General features: G+C 35.7%; 1 protein-coding gene across 6 annotated transcripts in view; it reads left to right on the forward strand.

The window, feature by feature from the left end:
* The window catches only part of LOC128997802 (nuclear factor 1 X-type), a 241,014-nt gene that overhangs the window by 145,061 nt on the left and 75,323 nt on the right, over positions 1 to 20,630 (forward strand). For all 6 annotated transcript variants that reach the window (XM_054423519.1, XM_054423515.1, XM_054423516.1 and 3 more), the window contains exon 3: positions 7,324 to 7,515. In XM_054423519.1, the coding sequence (XP_054279494.1) occupies positions 7,324 to 7,515 (192 nt within the window). The remainder of the gene's footprint in view (positions 1 to 7,323; positions 7,516 to 20,630) is intronic.

Here is a 20,630-nt window from a genome sequence, read left to right on the forward strand (position 1 = left end):
TCTTAAAACTATTGTATGGGAGTTGAATTATTCTTGGCGATAGTTTGTTCCACAACTTTCTACCCATAATAATATGGCTTCTTTTAATCTTTTCCAGTCTTGTAAAAGGAATGTCAAGGTTTTCTCTTTTCCTAGTGTCAAAGCAATGAAAATCACCCCTTAGAGCAAAGGTTTCATGCAACTTAAAACTAGATAACAATACATTATAAATATAAAGGTTTATCACAGTCAAAGCATTAAAGTTACAGTAATAAATAATGGTTTACAATGTTCATTTTGATCTTTGTTAATTATAGTTCTAATAATCTCTTTTTGGGCAACAAGAACATCATTGATGTGGTAACATATACAAATATATTTATATACAAATATATATAAACGTAATAAGTAATAAGTCAATTGTTATGTGTTATGTTTGTCTGATTTAGAGTTGTGTAAGTATACTCATAACTTGGTCAGATCAGTTATGCATATACCAATCATAATCGGTGTACTCTTGTTGATTTCAAGATGGTTTCCATTGAAGTATTTGAAGGCATTTAGTTTAAAAGCTGTAAGTTAAAAAACCGTTAACTCAGCTATAGAATTGAGACAAAAATAATAAGCAAATAATGACACATAAATAAAAACTTCATAACACTTTTGCAAAGAAACATTGACGTTGAACTAGTCAATTCTAGGCATGTATTTACAGCTTCATATATGATTCATTTTCATGTTTGCTTCTGTTTAGTTAATCTTAACTAAAATTTAAACTTGTTTATCCAATCCCTATGCCTAAAAGAACCTAAATGCGTTTTACCTCTTTAAATGTGTCTAAAATACAATAGACTTAGGGGATAAATTACACGACACTTTGAATATTATATTTATTGTAACACGACAAAAATAACTCATACTTCCTTAAGATGTTACTTACCATAGTGCCTTACGTATTAAAAAAACATCCACTCTAGTTCTATGGAAATCTCAAGAGTAAATGTGTGTTGGGCCCAGGATCGACCAACGTTCGTAGGCAGGGCCTTGTTCGTTATAATCATAGCAATTAGGCGCGCTCCAGTATTTGTGGAAGCCATCGTCCATAAACCATAATTAACCACCTAATTACTCAATATGTGGTTCTAATTTTACACTTTTATTGGCCGTCCATTATGTTTATGAGTTGGCACCGTCACCTCACCGCACCCCACCACCGGGCCTACACTATACTGGGCCTTTTCATTTATGCCATTAAAGTAATCACAATGGTCCATAGAAAATGTGTTTTCGTTATACAATGAATTGGTTCCCTACTATAAATGCGATGCAGGAATAAAGAAGTGTTTTCTATCTTTAGTCCAAAGTAGTTGGAGTCGAGGCTGTAAAGTTTTGTGACTTTAATATTCGTTCTTTCATTTTACAGAAGAAAATAGTCCATAGTTTAGATTAGTTGATTAGTACAAATATTATCGTATCATTATTATATTTCTAGTATATAATTTTACGTTGTATGCCTTTTATGTTAGACAATTAGACCATATTGAATGTAAAAATATTTTAGACTTGAAACTAAATAAATCGTTTGAATATGTATTGAACATTATTATGGTGGAGTAACACTTATGCAGATAAATAACTACATTTTTTCTGTTCATATTTAGCAGCAAAGTAATAAGGAAAAAAGACTTGAAGCTAATTTATAAGGAAAAAAATGTATGAAATTTACGTTTTTGAATTAGTTAACTTAAAAATTCTGCAGTAGTCCTATGACGAAAATACAGTTTATCACTCGGGTAAGGGTCTTATACCTTTTTTCATTTTTAACGTGACAAAATAACAGCATAATTCTTTGGTTTAAGGATATCTATCTGAAATTTAATTTTGTTAAACTACCGAATAGTTTGAACTAGTATTTTGTTTTTTGCCACGGTAACCCATAACAGTGGTTCTGTTCAATCTTCATCTATATTATCTTCTTTTTGGGTTTTGTTTTGTTTTAATTGAAAATCATTTAATAAGTACAACAAAATTTCATTAGAATTCCCATGTACATTACATAAATCCTGGCAAATCTCTGCTCTCGCAATATAATATTTCATGTGTCGCTATAATATTTCAGCCGAGGTATTTACATCAACGTTTAGTTGGCCTATTAAGGCTTTCAGTAATAAAAAATTGTGTAAACACTTAGAGAGTTGGAGACGGATTAGCAAGGGAATGGCCGATAGCCTACTGCTAGACCGGTACCTATCTACTTGGACTACGCGAATTCCTTAGTAATTGGGAGAGCATTGGATTTGATGTGTCTCATTCCCAGCACCCTTCGCCTAATTGCATAACTTTACACATATTATTGGACCTGATATCTGGTATTACCCGAAGCCACTCACCTTCGCTCGACTTTCCTACATTATGGCACAAAATGAAGAGTGTTTAAATGAGGCGACCTTTATTAAAATCAAAATATGTGACCAATTTTCAAAACAAAACTCGAATACTTTGTTCGAATTACAAGTTAAAGACTATGGTTGGATGTGTTTATAGCTAAGTGGTTGGCGTTTTGGACTTTGGTGCGAGAGGAAGGCATCACATTTTCGGCATATTTTAGCTATTGATAATTGATTTATATTAATTGATCGACGTAAGATAAAAATTAGGGGTCCAAATAAGTAGTAATTTTAACGTGTCAGTAAGCATATGTTATTGACCTTTGCACTAATAGGCCTACAGTCAGCATCTTAGATTTTGCCGTGCCTGACTACATTTCTTAATTCAATAGTTCAAATTCATAAAAGCTAATTTACAAATAACATAATGACCGGAAATAGATTTATCACAGTATTGATTATAAGCGTTTTTAAGTTTTGTGCCTCTTTTGCCACGTATTGTAATATAATAATTCTACAAAAAAATGGATACATTAGCGACAAAAAATCTGCTAGTTTTGGCCTAACAAGCCATTTTGCATTTTAAAATGTATGTTTATGTAGTTTAATTTACTATAGTTAATACAGTTGAATGGGTGTGCCACAGTTGATAGTATAAATTGGATGTTACATAGCAGATACTACAGTTTGGCTTGTGGAGGGAATCTCCAGGCTCACATTGGTCTGTTTACCGCCGCGCCGCGCCACGTCATCACTCAGCTTCCAGGTTACATCCGCAAATAAAGTAAATTCCATTAAGTGGTCGTAAATACAGCTTTCCGCAGTCGGACCGAAATGGAGCGGGTCTATGACCGTGGGAGGCGATCTGTCGCTCTCTGCAACTCCTGATTACCCGCATCAGAGGATTTACCACCGGTCCATATTTATCACGGTGTCAGGCAGAATTGGGCTTTTCATAATTTACATACGCTTTGCATGTTCTACTTCGTCTGCAAAGACGTGGTTAATTCAAAGTCACCGATTTGAAAACTGCGGATTTGCGGGTTGAAATCGTATAATCCGACGAGCCTATCCGAACTACTGGATTTGTTGACTCACCTGACAATCAACGGTGTTTCTGGGGCGAATGCAGAACACGCTGCATCGGCCACCCAGATATTATCGTCCGTCGCGGCCAAGTATGTTGGTGTGAGCGACAAGCGTTATATGTGTAACCCATCTCTAATTGGAAGAAGCCCGGGCCTGTTCCACCGCTTCCATCTACATTATGGAGCTGGTAGGCCCATTGATTCCTCGGTCCCTCATTAACCGTAGAAACGTGTACTCCACCGGTCCAATGTAGATCTTCAGCTCGCTACGTTCTGCTCACACAAGTCTAAATTTACAGGTCCTCGTAATATTAAACTAACAGTGGGTTTAGAAAGCTTGGTATGCGAACAGTAAAAAAAAACATTTAACCTGTAGAGGTTATGCTCTACCCCGGCCTGAACACTGTACACGATTCAACTTTTTTGCTAATTGTTGGAATTTTAATAATCCGGCTGAACAAGTTTTAATTTGATACTATTGTGCGAATTATGCACACGCTGAATATCAAAAATAATTAAATTACATTTGTAAATACTGTGTGATTTTCAAAATTATTCCATATAAAATGTGATAACCAATTCCATGGGTACAATCAATTAATGCATTAATTGTTTTTCAAATCTCGAAATTTTAATGTCACATGGCAGCTAGTGATTTAAATGGCATTTCGGTACTGTCTTATAATTATAAGTTATGATGTTCCTCTTTCAGCATGATAGCAAACATTTTTCAAATGGTAAAAAATAACGTTGTTATCTTAAAAAATTAACAGTGATATGCTTTCACCCGCTTAAATGTGTTTATGCTAATTTTCTATCTATTTACATACCTTATACTTATGTCAAGGCATAGTAAAATTGAGGTTCTAAATAGTAATTGATAAATTTATTTGTAAATAATCGTACGTGACACTTGTCTTTTACTAATGGTAGATAAAATATATTATACAAATAAAATACGGTAAAATAATAATACATACAACAGTTTTTCCACTCCTAACCCTCATTTTTTTTTAATTTGACCTAAGTAAGTAAGCTGTAAATTTTCTGCAATATAAAGTAAGATATTCGATAGAAGCGTTCTTTCCTCGATTCGAATAACATTGTACTGTATACTACATCCACACACATCAGGCTCACTATTATGTACTTGTGTACTTGTTATTGCACAGACAGAGTAGGCCTTAGGAGCCCAGTAGAACTCTCGTGGTCAGAAAGTGGCAGAAGGGGAAATGTTGTTTTGATTCTTACAAGTTTGTATAATAGAGCGAGGGGTTTTGCCGGGCCTTCCTTCCGGCTCCTTGTCATCTCCCCTTCCCTTTCCACCCGCGTTTACCACAACCAAAAATGTGCCACTAATTTATTTGATAACAATTTTGTTTATACAATTTAGAGTTGAGTGATATGTGATGGAAATACGGTAATGTTTTGTAATACCCACTAAAAAGCACATACTCTTCGGTAGGAAAGCGTGTTAAATATTATTGGGTGTTCAACTATTGGAATAGGCGTAATATATGATTTTTGTGAAATTTCTCGACTAAGTTCTTTGAATCACTCGAGGAATATTTAGAATGACAATGTCACTCAAACTAAGAGTTCTCCGTTACAACCATTTTAAATGTCAAGTTCCTTGAAATATAGATTTCACCAGGAGATTTACCTGGTATTTTTTTTTTACTGTACGCATCTTTACATAGTTCTTTACATACAGTGTTATATTACTAAAATACATATGGTTGCATGAAGCCATTCAATTAATATTTAATTTCAAATCACTCACCTATCGTTGGTTGCAGAGTTATTAGGTTCATGCATGTTTCATCACAATTAAATATTATAAAGGGGTTGAAAAAAATATTCATATAATATAATAGTAGGTATCGGTACAATACTTCGGAACTCATTCTAAATAAACGTTAAACTCATATAAGTTAAATATGTATTAATCTTTTGCCAAGTACACCTACAAAGTTGACCAAGTTATATCCGTTCATGGTAAATCCACAGTAAGGTTCGAATCCTCCGGGAGGATACTGAGCGACTAAGGCGGAGGTAAGGTTCCCTCACCGACAAATCAAGTGGACGTGCTACAGATTGACGTTTAGTGGTTACGGAGAGAGAAATTAACTCCCAGCTGATTTATACCCACATCCCCCGAGAGCTCTCGACCCCTATCATTTAAATGTTAATTTTCCCCGTTCTGAGGTCGGTAGGCTACTTCAAAAAAGCTGAAAACGCGGCTATTAATTTTTTTCACTGCGAAGATCCACCCCGTCCTCAGGCATTGCGGGGTGGTGTGGCCGTGCGGGCGCCTCTAAAGGCCAGCGTGATCGATGACTTCTCTTCCTTTTCCTTCCCATAACTACCCTGTGATACCGTCTCAGGCCAACTAGAGGTCGTTAAGATCGACAAGTTAAAGAATTTGTTGGGGGACACGTGCTAGACCGGACTTTGTAATTGTAAATAAATCTCTAACCCGCATCACATAGTGCAAACATGACCGATCTTACACGACTATTTAGCAACTAATCTATTTAAACCGAGAAAACATACCTGTGACATCACAGGTGTGGTTCTATGTTTATATTTTCTCTGCCGTAAAACTTCGTTAACTTTAACCGCTGAACAGGTTAACACCTTTTAGCAGTGGATATATAACAAAAATCAAAAGTCGTTATTATTTTATTAAGTTCAATAATGCATTACTCATTGTTACGAGCACCAAACAATGTAACAAGTCGTCGATGTTGTATCGTAGAAATGCACAGAGGAAACGATAAAGATGTCACTTGGCTGGCGAGTCAATTTGTGAACAAATGCAGCTGAAGAAGAAGAAACGGCTTGATTAGCTGAGTCGAGTGTTGATTTTATTTATTGCTACATTGTTCTGCGAATTTGTCCCCAGAAGACGGTGAACCGGTCGATAAATTACTGGAACTGTGGAGGGGCGGCGGACCACGGACCTTGGCGGCACACGCCACACTTGTGCCCGCGGGCGCAACGCATTAGTGCGCCACTGGGCGGCAAATTATAGGCTATTGGACGAGCCACTCCAGACGTTACTCCTGTTTGGACAATATTAGTTTTAACACTTGCCACCTTTTTATGAGGAGAAGGGAGAGAGCGATTATCTTCATCATTGTCCTCCGCAATGCTTCCACCTGTCAGTGTGTTAATCACACTAACCTCCTTGTAGTTCTTGCGCAACACACATCCTTTAGTCGGTCCTTGTCTTGCCAAACATCTGCCCATATTTGGCCTTCGTGAAGATACGCTAAATGCTGCCAGTGAGCCGGCAATGCAATTAGTCAAACTCACAATGTTTGGCGTTAACATGTAAAATGCATAGACCTACTCCGTACGAAATCGTATGATAGATAAATGCATACAGTTTACAGTTTTGACTCCCTATTTATTTTTTTCTTGTTTTCCAGGACACAGTTGATATAATCCAGAATTACACATTATTGTTTTAATGTACCAATTTTTACAATAATTTTATAGATAAAATATTGAAGAAAGGTCGTCGTCTGCGGGTGAGGAACCAATGATGCTGGCGACATTTCCTTTTTGTATGGCCATGGCAATTCTTTGAACTAGGTAGCTCCTCGCTTTATAGTCACCTGTTTTTTCAATTAGATTGCGGCCTATTTCATTTATCCAGTTCTTGCCTTCCTTGCACCATGGCCCAGCAGTTTCCACATAATCCAGATAATCCAGATGTAAATAGATCGTATACAGGACCAGTGACCTAGAAGTGGAAGCTTTGCCTTACATAGGCAAAGAATATGAGATCATCAATATTCACCTCTTTAATACTTAGTAATATATATTCTATAATTGAATCATGCCAATCTTTTTTTCAGAACGAAAAAGTAGAAGTGAAGCAAAAGTGGGCTTCGCGGTTGCTGGGGAAGCTACGGAAGGACATCACGCAAGAGTGCAGAGAGGACTTCGTACTAAGCATCACCGGCAAAAAGCCCGCCATGTGTGTCTTGTCCAATCCCGACCAGAAGGGCAAGATGAGGCGAATCGACTGCCTGCGTCAAGCAGACAAAGTAAGTGACTACTAGTATCATTTCATACTAGTGATTGAGACTCAGGACGGTTTCCCTTTAACAAATACATTATGTCTGTCGGCCATATTAGATGATTCTTTTTCATTCGAAGGTATTTTAAAATACTGGTAATATCCCTTGATAATGCTTATGACAATTGTAATACACATACTTTTATGATAGCACGGAAACTTGCTGATGATATCCATATATTTTCTAAGCAATTTTTTCTCTCGGTGTAAGCATAACTGATAACCGGAACCGCTAAAAGTGTTCCGATTCCAAACAGTACATGTTGTATACAGGCGAACAATTATCCAACTTCGCATGGTTAGTTTAGCAGACCTTACACGATCAATATTATTGACAATATGATATACTCAATAATACCGGGTGTTTTTATACATGAATATCGGGGTTTTAATGCTTTATAACGTTTATACTAATAAATTTACCGCTATAAATAACACATCAAATGAAAAATCAACGGCAGCCAAAAACTGCCTAAAATTTTTTTTTAAATAAACGTTTATTATGTAGACAATAGACATAGTAAACATTAATAAACGGTATCAGCATTCTGACACATACTTTCTCCCATTAGTTTGTCAACAACCTTTATCATGTGTAAGCGGTGAGAGTAAATATACGGAAATGGGATTTATACAATTTTGTTCACAATTTAAAGGACTACATACTAAATTTTTATCAAAATCTTTCGGGCCATTTTTGTGAAAATCGGATTTTTCCGTGATTTTATGGGGTTTTATGGGAAAATAACATAATTTACAATAACTTTTGAACCATAATTTTTACAGAAATGGGATTTGTACCATTTTGTTCAGAATATAAAGGACTATAACATACAAAATTTTTATCAAAATCGTTTTTGGGAAAATCCTATTTTTCCGCTTTTTTATGGGGTTTCATGGGAAAATTCCCATTAAAAATAAAAAAATTTAAAAAATGAAAAAAACTATCAAAATTTTAAGGGCTATAACATACTATGTTAAAATAAAACCGGATTTTTTTCTAAAATCCTATTTTTCGTTATTTTATGGAGTTTTTATGGGAAAATAACATAATTTACCATAACTTTTGAATCGTAATTTTTACAGAAATGGGATTTGTACCATTTTGTTCAGAATTTAAAGGGCCACAGCATACTACATTTTTATCAAAATCGTTCGGGCCATTTTCGAGAAAATCCGATTTTTCCGGTTTTTTATGGGTTTTTATGGAAAAATCCCCATTAAAAATCAAAATTTCAAAAAAATAAAAAAAACCCCTGGAGATACCATGGATTAGAACCTACATACCAAATTTCATCGAAATCGGACCACAGGTGTAGTCCCTAGCTCTGTACACATCCAGACACACACACACACAGACACACACACACACACACACACACAGACACACACACACACAGACATCACTTTGAAAACCACTTTTTTGGGTCCAGGGGGACCCAAAACGGATATATCCACTCAAAACTCAAACTCGAAAATTTTGACGAAAACAATACTTTCTCCATATACTATGGTATAGGGGGAGAAAGTAAAAATGGGGATTTTAATTTTTTTTTTTATTTTGAGGTTAGTTTTTGGCTACATTTATTGAATATTTTCGAGAAATGCATAATAGTAGATTGTAGGAAATTTTATTTTCTTTCGGAATATTACCTTCCACTTTGGTCGATTTCCTCACCATTTAAAAGTTATTTGCGAAAACATTAAGCAACCTCCAAATTTATAGTGGTGAAAAAAGTTGGAGATTTCTTTTTAACTTTGTACAATTAACTACCGGATCGATTATGTTAAATAATTTCGTTATAATAATCTTTGGAAGACATAAACTCTTTGTGTTATTTTTTCATTTGATGTTTTATTTATAGCGGTAGGTTTTTGTGTGCTAAACGTCTCGGGTTAGTTATTGTAAATTTAGTAGAATTTAGGTATAACCTAATTCCACAGAACACATAGGCGAAGTAGAGTGAAATAGTTATTTGTGTAACTAGGGGGCAAAGTGGCACTCGCCTGCGGCTCGTGCGTTAACATTGCTCTCGTGTGCAGCAAAGGCCTTTTGCACTCGTGTTACACATTATATTTTTCCTACAGTCACTATAAAGCATATAAATAATTAGTCTTTCAAACACTATACAACACGTTTTTAGGTTCAGCTGGCAACACAAATAGGTGCCCTAGAGAAAGTAGTACCCGGTCCGTATCACTCCGCTATTTTTCCTCGGCAAGAAATGTGCTCCGTGTTTTGAGAATATAGTTCCGTATGTTTTTGTAATTTTAAGTGGTTTCCGCACCTAAAAAAAAATGCTTTAAAGGTATATTCTTGTTTATTAAGATCGTAGGAATGTTTTAAAAACGTTTAAAAGAAAAATCCAGAAAGTTCAGAAATACCGAAACTATAAACACGAAATGACAGGTTAAATCGTAGTTATAATAGTCAATCAGCTGCTAATAGTATTATTATCTTTAAGTGTTGCCAACCTATTTCCAAGCGTACACGGATTTCGTGCATAATAGAACCACGCTGTTTTGTGTTGTTTCGTTGGAATCCTGATGTGCGGCAAAGTATAAACCGTACGACAAAGTATAAGCCGTACGGCAAAGTATAAATATGCAGCAATTAGCAGCTTTCTGTACTGTAAACAGTACAAGGAAGGCAATTTTGTCGGGTGACTGTAGGAAAAGTATATGTTCGACTTAGTTTGTTAGATAAGTACGTTTGTGATAGTTATCGTCCACGATGAAATACTACGAGATTTTGTATGTACACTCTTTATGCTGTATCTGTTTAGTCTGCAAATATTTGACCATCTATTTTGTCACACCTCAAAATTTTATAAAGTATAAAATCTCTCGATAAAATGCGGATGACCTGGATTAAATATGATACGCAATTTCATAGAAAGAGGGGTGTTTAGAAAACAGGTGATCAATATCTTTCCTAAGAGAGTTGCCGTGCTTTTTTATGACGGGTTAGTAAATGCAACTATACTCTCGGACTGTGAAGACATTTTTCTATCTTTGGCAGAATTTCATCAACGTTAAAAAAACCCCCGGAGAGAGATATTGAGACCGGAAATGGCAGTTTTAACCCACCGCTTGGTACAGAAGGTCAGCTCCAAAGTTCACCGAAATACCACGAGCGGTCTGATCAGAGTGACGCCCTCATCTAAATTCCATCAGTCCAGATCTAGTGTCATTGCGTTCCCAAGATCCCCAATGTTTTATGCTCAACATCGTATCTTAAACATTTCCTTATCATTAAACATCTCGAACAGCGCTTTACAATTTTGATTTACCGCCTCGATAGTAAGTAGAAAGTTTTATTCTAACACCGATTGTATCATTTTTATAGTTTGGCAAACCGTCACATTGGGAATTTGAAACTTGCTTATGCCCAATGCTAAATCTACCCTGATTTGTATTTGTATTTAGCTTTAATTACCAATCATGTAGTGCCTTCTCTCACACCAGCGCGGTGCGGGACCGTCCCGCACCGAACGAAGCTGTTTAGACTATTGAATCATATGGGAGCTTTCACACCAGTGCGGGTTGACCCGGACAGACCTAAACCTCTGTCCGAGTTGAAAAATCACCCGCACGAACCTAAACTTCCAATGCGGGACGAAACCGTATGAATCGTTTTTAGATCATGGGCTCTTATGTACGCTTTCACACTTGCGCGGGACGGGCTGGTTTCGCCCGCACATAAATCAGTATTTTCGACAGTCTTCGTCTATCAGTGGTTGAGTGTGGTTGATTTTGTAGCAATCCTGTTAACTTAATAGGGAAGTTTGTTGTTTTTGTTAGGGAGGTTGGAACATTTTTAGAGCCGGTTAGTTTGGACAAGCTGTTTATTTTGGTTTAGTTTGAAGGTCAGTGTGTAGGACGAGACCCCCACTGCAGCAAACCATCTTTCATTTGTATGTTTACCCCACAGCTGTCACCATAACTTTTAACAATACAACGAATTGACATTTTTACACACACGGCATCGATCCAATTAGGTTATTTAGCAAGGGGGCACTGTATTTTATTTCCGGAAACAACAAGTAGCATAACCACCTTTCTTTTATTTATTTAAATGGAATTCATCCAAAAATCACAAAGTTTCAGCCTGGAAACACCCGGGTACAAGCAGCTAGTGTGAAAGGGCCTTGCGGGTCGTCCCGCATCGACCGCTGGTGTGAAATAAGCCTAATTAGACAGAACATTATTTGCAGGTTGAAACACGTAGATTATCATACAATACCATGGACATAATATGCAAAATATGATTATCATATAGAGAATAACGTGCGCTTCATGGAACCATAGAATAAATGAGAAAATCGACCTTAATATTGGCTATGGATAAATAGTTAACTCTGCAATAATCAGAATCCCATGATTTAGCGATTTTAGACACCTTTTGCCACTCTCTTCTCCTGTCATGAAATTTTAATACCATAATATTTTGAAACCCTGAAATTTTGCTCTAAATGCTGCGATGTAAGAGCCTACAGCTTATAATGAGGAATGTGGTCTTGGCTATGATCGCACATTCATATCTCTTGTTTGGTTGGTCTGGTGCACCTAGGAAACGACCATCCATTAAGCCCACTTTGGTTTGTTAGAAATCTGATTATCGGCATTAGAGGGTTCCAAGGGGTTCAGTAGAAGATAGAATGGCAAGATCAAGGGTTGTGCACAGTGGATCAGCCCTCAGGATTATAACAATTATCCACCCGGTCTCTCTATACATCCATTGTGCATCAATCTTTAAGTCTGCATTTATCATCCGTGCTCTTTTTAATTTGTTTCATAACTATCTTAATTTATAATTTTTCTTAGGCAACAAATGTATACGTTTAAAATAAAGAAGCACAGTATTAGCATATATAATTAAATAAATTTTAGTAATTATTGATATTTAGAATGTTATTCAAGTAATTAAATCAATATAACAAGTAAACTCGCGATCCGAACATTGAAGATACGGTCTTGGTTGGGGTTATTTTCTAGAAAAATACGTTTCCTAAATGTTTGTAAATTTTCACACAAGCTTTATGTTACATTTTTGTGATAGGCTATTTAGTAATTTGTATTTTTTAAGTGGTAAGGCCAGAACAATGTTTTCCATTGTTGTCTTCACGCAGAATAAATTAACTACGGAACTGAAGACTGCTTGTTTATGGTTTAATCTGTGTACTAGTGTAATAATTTGTTTAGGTGGTTTTAGGGAACAACAATTTAAGCGAAATCTAATATTGGGAGACCCGTGAAGAAGCAAACATAAGTACCTGTGTCAAGAGGTTATACTTAAACGTAAAATAAATTTCCTTTCAAAGTGAATTCTGAAAGTCCGTAGTCCGAGGAATGCTGCAACGAGAATAATGATAACTGTGTTGTCAGTTTGTACCATTTTATATAACATGCTCATTAAACAAACAAGGGACTAATTCAACTTTATAACGCAGAAATTAAAATATATGGCACGATTTGTTTTTATTGTGTATTGTTGCCTTTTATATACTGATAAATTTTCTACAATTTATATTTCACATAATTGTTGAACCGCAATGACTAACATAAATACGCCTCTATACTGAACCAATAAAATCGACATAACACTAACGTGATTTGCCTCACACATCGTTGATCGACGAGCCTAAGGGACGTTACCGGGTTTTATGGTGTTTTCCGGGATGGGTTGTAGATGCGATGAGAGGCAATCTAAAGCAGAATTAAGACTTGCGCTGATTGTCACTGGTGGGAAGGGGGAGTCAAGAGCTTGATTGAATCTGTCACCAGGTCAGATTTGTGGACTTTCGTTCCCTCCTGATATCCGATACGCCAAACACCCCTACCACACAACCTTTGACACCGTAAATAATTACCTAAACCCGTCGTTTCTTCTTCGCAACCTTCATTCTGGTGTCGATGAGCCGAACAAACTGGTCGTGATTTTCCCTTACAAAATATATATGCCTATTTTAATCTAAAACTCTTTTTATTCTCTTCTTGAAAGATGAAAAAGTACAATTTAACAAGGGTATGCGTCAATATCTATGCACTGTTGAGGTATTTATGATTGGTTTAAGAGGATATAAATACACTACCAAGAGTCAGATATGCCAATATTGAAATTTACCCCGTACAAGTGTTGGCGAAATATGTGGTTGTCAAATACTGATTCCTTTATTAAACTTACACATTTCTACCAGGACGGTTGTGAAGCCTAGTCCACACATGGAAACTGAGTCGGCCGACTGTCTGCCGACTGTGCGCGGACAGTCTGTCAACACAGTTTCAGATACAAGTTTCCGATGTGTTTTGCGTCCACACTAGCCAGCCAGTGTTTCCATGTTTGTTGGTATGGTGACCGAGGAGGACGTAATTATATCCTGTGCGGGCTTCATTTTTCTGAGCCATGGGCCTAATGAATCTAGGAAGAGACTATGATGGACTCAACATTTTCTCGAGCAAGGTTCGTACGATGGTCACAATCTTCTGTCATACCTTCAGACAGGTGGAGGATTTAGGAACTTCACGAGGTTGACTTCTAAAGATTTTGAAATTTTGCTGGGCTTTGTTGGTCTTACGATTTTAAACTTGAAGAGATGAACAATTCAATAAAATGTAATATAATGATATAAATCATTGAAAATCAATTCCAAAACCTTTCAGAAACTCAATCCAGTTCTTTTAGTACCACCCAAAAATCGTAATATTACCGCTCTGCAGTCTAACTAAATGGGCTGAATGTTGATCACCTTCGGCTTGTATCCAGTCTCCTGTCTCCAGACACGTCCAAACATGCAGACATGAGACAACAGTTTTGTCTCTTGTCTCCGTGTTTCCCATTCGAACGGGAAACAGAAAACACTGTATTTTGTCTCCAGAAACACCGAAATTTGTCTGCCGACAGTCGGCCGACATACTGGAGACAAAATAGCAACATTCTGGAGACAGTCGGCAGACAATGTTTCCGCAGACAAATCGCCATGTGTGGACGAGGCTGAAGGGTTGACAGTTGCATCAGCGCTCAGCGGCGTTGCGTGTGGCTGCTGGAGAACTCTTGCCTTATTTGGAACCAGCTGAATCGACTGCTTGCTCCCAATACTCAATATCTTATTCCGTTTGTCGTGCAATAAGGCCGTAACCAACCTGGCAAAGTGCATTCTGCAATCTCAAAGAATTTCTGTGGCTCCACATATGACGATTTGTCAATTCAATTTGTTATACTCGTGGTTTAAAATTGTATCGGAATTTAATTTTACATAAAAAACATACAGTTTTCCATCGTAACGTGTTACAGGAAATAGGGAGAATATGGTACTCTTCTGAGCTATTGCTGATTTCATCGATGTTAAAGTCAATGGTTATATACATCGATGGCTGATTTTAGTGCAGTAAAAGATAATATGAATGTATGAAAACGCTACAAGTAGTGTGTTTAAGGGTTTATTTATAAAATTTGTTTATTGAAGTATTATTAATACAAAATCTTATTATTTTGTATTCTTGTATTGTTTTTATGTAAAAAAGTACTGGTTTAATTTAATTTAATTATACTCGAGTTTTTAGCAATTTTTTAAATGAGAAATACAATTTAAACTCTCCCCAAAAATCCAAAAGGTATTATATAGAGTTTGGTCGCCATCGACAGATTCTTGATAACGCCTTTCACGTTTGCATCAAAGACACTTCAGCACTACGGTACCATGTTACCAAAAGCCCACGAAATGTAAAGAATTAAATTTATAATAGTTTTGTTGCTTACTGAGATCAGCCATTTCTTTAGCCATAATCAATTATTAGCCCAATGATAAAGCTGGTCCAGGTTAACAGCTTCAAAAACCTACTGCATTTTTTCAGGATTCAGACTATTCTGGACCTTTTATAAAGGCCTTCTGATATAAAGTTAGCACTGTAAATTAGCTACCCATCTACAATCATCCTGTAGATCTTAAGACGATATAAAATATGCGAAATAGTTCTCTAACTTTCTCACATTCTATGTATATATACAAGTATATTTCTAACATTCAAATAAATTAATTTACTGGTGGGAAATAATTAATTGCCATCTCCTAAAACAATCGAGAGATTCTGACCGGGTGGTGGTCGATGTGGAGTATAAAAACGCGAAGAACATGACAAATACTCGTAGTAATTTGTTGCCGGGCGAGATACGCGCTAAGAGTACCATTGTCCTGCCGCGAGCGGACTTCCAGTACATTCTTTATCTGCGCCTGCCTTGCGCTACGGCACTTGTACGCGTGCGCAGTGAGTTAGTCACGATTTACCTCAACGTTAACCAAGGAGACCAAAACTAATGTGTCAAATAAATGCGTACTGAGTACGTTTTGAAATTGTACCACTTAATCAATCTAATATTTGAATATGAATGATGCCTCGCAACTATCTTATTTTAGATAATCCGATACAATATTTATACTGGAACATTATTCAGATGTTATTCGCTTATTTTTGCAGAAAAAGCATTAGGGTTTGATCATCCTAAAGATAAATCCTAAACAAATTAATCTTTAAGAAATGTATAATATGACATACTGACTACGTATTAATTTAAATCGTACATATTAATTTTGTGCAATATTCAATGTAACGGAAACTAGTGTCCTAAACATTATGAGTTATAATTGGAAATGTATTAAACAATTTATTCATTAAGCTTCCTTTGTTGCAGCAGACCTAAGAAATAATAATCGAACCATAATTTACAACCATGCGTGAATATATAGCTTATGTTCGTTATAAACATATTTGTTTAAAAAAATAAATATAAAGATTTTATCAATTACATTTAAGCAGCTTATTCTTTAGGTATTCTGCGATTTTAGTTATTGAAAATGTGATGTGGACAGTTTTTTTTATTAAATTAACGGACAAATTAACAAATGTACCTTATTCTACACTGATTCGAGGGTTTCCTCCACTGTGCATTGTAAAAAAAAACATCTTGTGTTTATAAATAAAAATAACTGCTACAATAATCAATGTAATACATTTATTGTCTTCATTTTCATTTGTAATTTGCCACATTAATTTTGTTCTGGTATTTTGGCTATGAAACACGTAACCGATTTAGAAAAGGTCGTGTGATTTCAGGTTTTATGTTAATTTAGTCAATTCTTTCTACAAAGATGATGATTTTTTTCCTTGATAATATTAATATTATATTACCAATTGCGATATGACGTAAATAGATGTATGTTAACCCTTGAGTGAAGGATGAGTGTAGAATGGAGTTGCATGCTTTATGTAGCTTCAAATCAAATAAAATCAAAATATACTTTATTTCCAAAAATATTGCAGAATATAAATTATAAACATAACTTCCAGTGAAACAGATTGCTATTGCATAGATAAAAATAATTAAATATAAAAATACATGTAAACTTAATAATAACAACAAATGATGTAAGGTCTCAGAGAAGTTATGTTAAACATATACACTAAGGAAATAAGCCTACATGGGCTGGAAGCCTGTGCGTAGGCTCAGTCGCTATCAGTGACTTACGTATTTGTTTTAAAAAAAATAATATTCATAAATATTCAGAAAATCTTAAAAACAAATAATTTAATATAATTGTAAAACTATTTTGAGGCTAAATTAGTGAAATGAGCAATTAGAGGAATGAGACAAGGCGGAGGGCACAGACATAAATATAGTTAAGAATGTTCGATGTTAGTAATTCAGTTAATCAGTAAAGATTACGAGAAAATAAAGTAGGGTCAAGTCTGCCTGTACTCTGCTTTGATTAGGAGTTCTGATTCATCTACACCCCACTCTATCAGACAGCCAGTGATACATTTTTTGAAAATAGTAATCGATGGAGAATGAAACAAATGATACGAATTACAACGGGAGATAACATTACGATAGAAGGCTTTATTACTAATAAACGTTTCTTTAGCCTGAAGAAGGACAGGCCTAGTTTTCATCCAAGAAAAAGTTTCTGACTTTAATCATGATCGAAGCCACAACCTTTTGATTGTTAGGTAAAAACAGTTTCCCTCAGATACTCAGCTATACATATGATTATATTAAATATTGTTGATAGTGGTTTTGATTTTGACGTGACTCTTTCTTCTGCCGGACACGGGACATGCAAAGGAGTGGCTCTGTATTCTTGTCGCGGAACGTTATGTCCATGTAGTCAGTCCGTAGGTAGTGGCCCACCCGAGGCGTGGGGGACCTCCAAACTGAGATTTGGCTCTTGATCTTCTTATCTCACACAAAAATCTGCCATGTATCTTACCGGATTGAAAACATTCGCATCGCCGTCAATACACAGTTTTATGTTACAGAATTAACGATTGAAAAATCCACTGGTAAGACTCATATAATTTAGGAGTGTTTATGAAATAAAGTGCCATAAAGAAAAACTATTTGACAACCTTTGTGTTTTTTTTTTACGAGAACAGTCCAAATTCTGGCTTCAGTATCATCCAACATCGACATTTGGTTGGATAGCATTATTAATTTTTCGCACAACGAGAAAACTACTTGGCCCAGAATCGATCTCGGTGTAACCAGCATCCTATGGAATTGAAAGCACCAAATCCCCTTGGCTACCTTGACAGATCCAAGATGGATTGGTGGTATTGTGTGAGTCGGTGGCTCAGTCGGTAGCGTCACGGACTTCGGGCCCAAGGCAGCGATGTCGTGGGTTCGAATCCTGGTCACTGCCGATTAAATTTATCAGTACAATTCACCTTTGTATAACCCCTTGCTTCGCTGGATACGTTCCTCGCACGGGTAGTTAGTCTATGTGGACGGGCAAATGCAAGGTTAAAAGAGGACGCCAACATCCTTTAAAAAAAAAGATTATCTGTATGATGAAATATGTGTCTATATCAAGAGCAAACTAAACACATGTCATCAATATGTATGTATATGAAAATGGAGTTTTCCGTCTGTAAATAAATAAACAATTATTCTGAATATGACCGTTATATTTTGGACATTTCTACTAATGTTATTTGTAAACAATAAACTTGTCTAACATTTTATTATTCTATCGCACACGTGAACAGAGACTGTTGTAATCATGCAGCCTTTGTCAAGTCAAGCTGATTTCCACGACCTGTCGCTGGCAATTTCTCAACACGAAGCTTTCACAGAACACGGCTGTTGTACTCTCACCTTGTATAGGATTAAAGGATGAATGGTCAGCATAAAAGGATAACGTTAAGAGTTATAACGATTTGTAAAAAAAGTGTTTCAAAACCTTTTTAGTGATATAAGTAAAATACACTGATAAGTTGTGTTGGATATCAGGAATGGATGATCTGATAAGATGGATATGATATGAATAGTCATACTACACTTAATACAGTAGAACCTTGATAACAAGACTCTCATCGGGATTGTAAAATAAGACTTGTTATCAAGGTTGAATTCTTATCGAGGTTTGTAATAACATGTGATTAGGGGTAGACAAATTTTTAAGGGTATTTGAAAATGACACTTGTTATCAAGGGCGACTTGTTATCGAGGTTCTTCTTATCAAGGTTCCACTGTACTGACATAGCATTAAAATGTTTGAACAAAAAAGTGTAAATATATTAATGTAAAATGATCAAAACTTAAAAAACATGGTACCAACTTGCATAAGGAAATGGACAAGAAATAAAGTAATCCGCTAGAATACGTATCCTTTTTTTTAACATTTTTGTCGTGATCAATGTCAAAGCTCAGTCCGACTCGACATAACCCACACTCAGCTCTTGCATTACGTAGATCACTGACTCCAATTTGTCATCCTCGGCGACTGGCAAGTGTTGCTGTTGTTAGCAGTTGTTATTCACTTATTTGCTGTTATTGTTGAGCAGGTGCTAAGGCCTAGCCTAAAATTCAGGCCGATCATGCAAGCAGAAACATTTAAATTTGGATAAATAATCACAAATGATCACCCGGACACTGTCTTCACGCACAATTTGTGTTCCATCGGTGCTGGGCTTGAATATAATTAAAATATAACATTTGTTTCGATTCTTTAATTTATGAGATCTAGGAAAAAAACTTGATTAAGGATATAGCTCTGATTGTCCTGAATGTAAAACGAATTTCTAGTTTGTGTTACGTTTATTGAAACTAACAATAACGTAAATCTTCGCTGTTATTACCGAATTTCCCCATAGGGAAGTAGCTATTACCGTAGTTGCTACGGTTAGACCTGGGCCCGGGACGAATTAACTTTTTCATTTTGATGTCCCTAGAGGCCAAAACACTATTCGTTCAAATTTTTATGTATGTATATATATATATATATATATATATATATATATTTGTTTTCCTCAGATTTGACCCTCAAAACACAAAATTTCCCAATTTCTCTCCTAACCACTTTGAAGAAATTTAAAAACAAATTATTTAGTATGTTAAAGTTTTTGTACTCTTATTGGTTATGGAAAAATTCAAAAAAGTGTTAATCTAAAATTCCCATGTTATTCTTATAGAGAATATTGTCAACTCTTGTTTATGGATATATTTTGACAACATTTGGTTAATTTATTTATCTTATACTAAGCTATTAATATTCTACTAAAACACAAACTTATTAGCCTCCCTGTAGCAGCAAACCTAGGTACTCGTAAAACCTAACGTTATTTAAATTGAATTAATTTAAAATCTAATCAGGCAAATGGTAATTCGCTTAGTCTGCAGGTTTGCTGCGACAGGGGTATTTGAAATTCCGCACAGTATTCATATTCAGAGGTGTCCTAATTAAATATAACTACAACACAAATGTAAACATAAACTCTGTGGTAAGTAAAATGTACTTCTTTGTTTGAAGTGCATTGTTTGTAAGTATGGTTTTAGATAATTTGATGAGGACAAATGTCTTCGGAGATCTTAAGTACCTGTAATCTAAAGTACTACAAAGTCAAAGCTTGTTTTCTCAATTATATTAATGTCTGTAAAAATCCTCTATTCATCACAGTCTTAACATACAATTTACGATAACAAAACAAAAAACACGGCATTTATACTGTATATGTCAATTATCATGCTAATACATGCGATTCACTTCAGCTGCTCTATGTGCAATAAGTAGTATTGTTCCTAAGAGC

Source organism: Macrosteles quadrilineatus, unplaced genomic scaffold (genome assembly GCF_028750875.1).
Source record: "Macrosteles quadrilineatus isolate MER2022 unplaced genomic scaffold, UCM_ALF_1.0 Scaffold_7__1_contigs__length_78375512, whole genome shotgun sequence".
NCBI lineage: Eukaryota > Metazoa > Arthropoda > Insecta > Hemiptera > Cicadellidae > Macrosteles > Macrosteles quadrilineatus.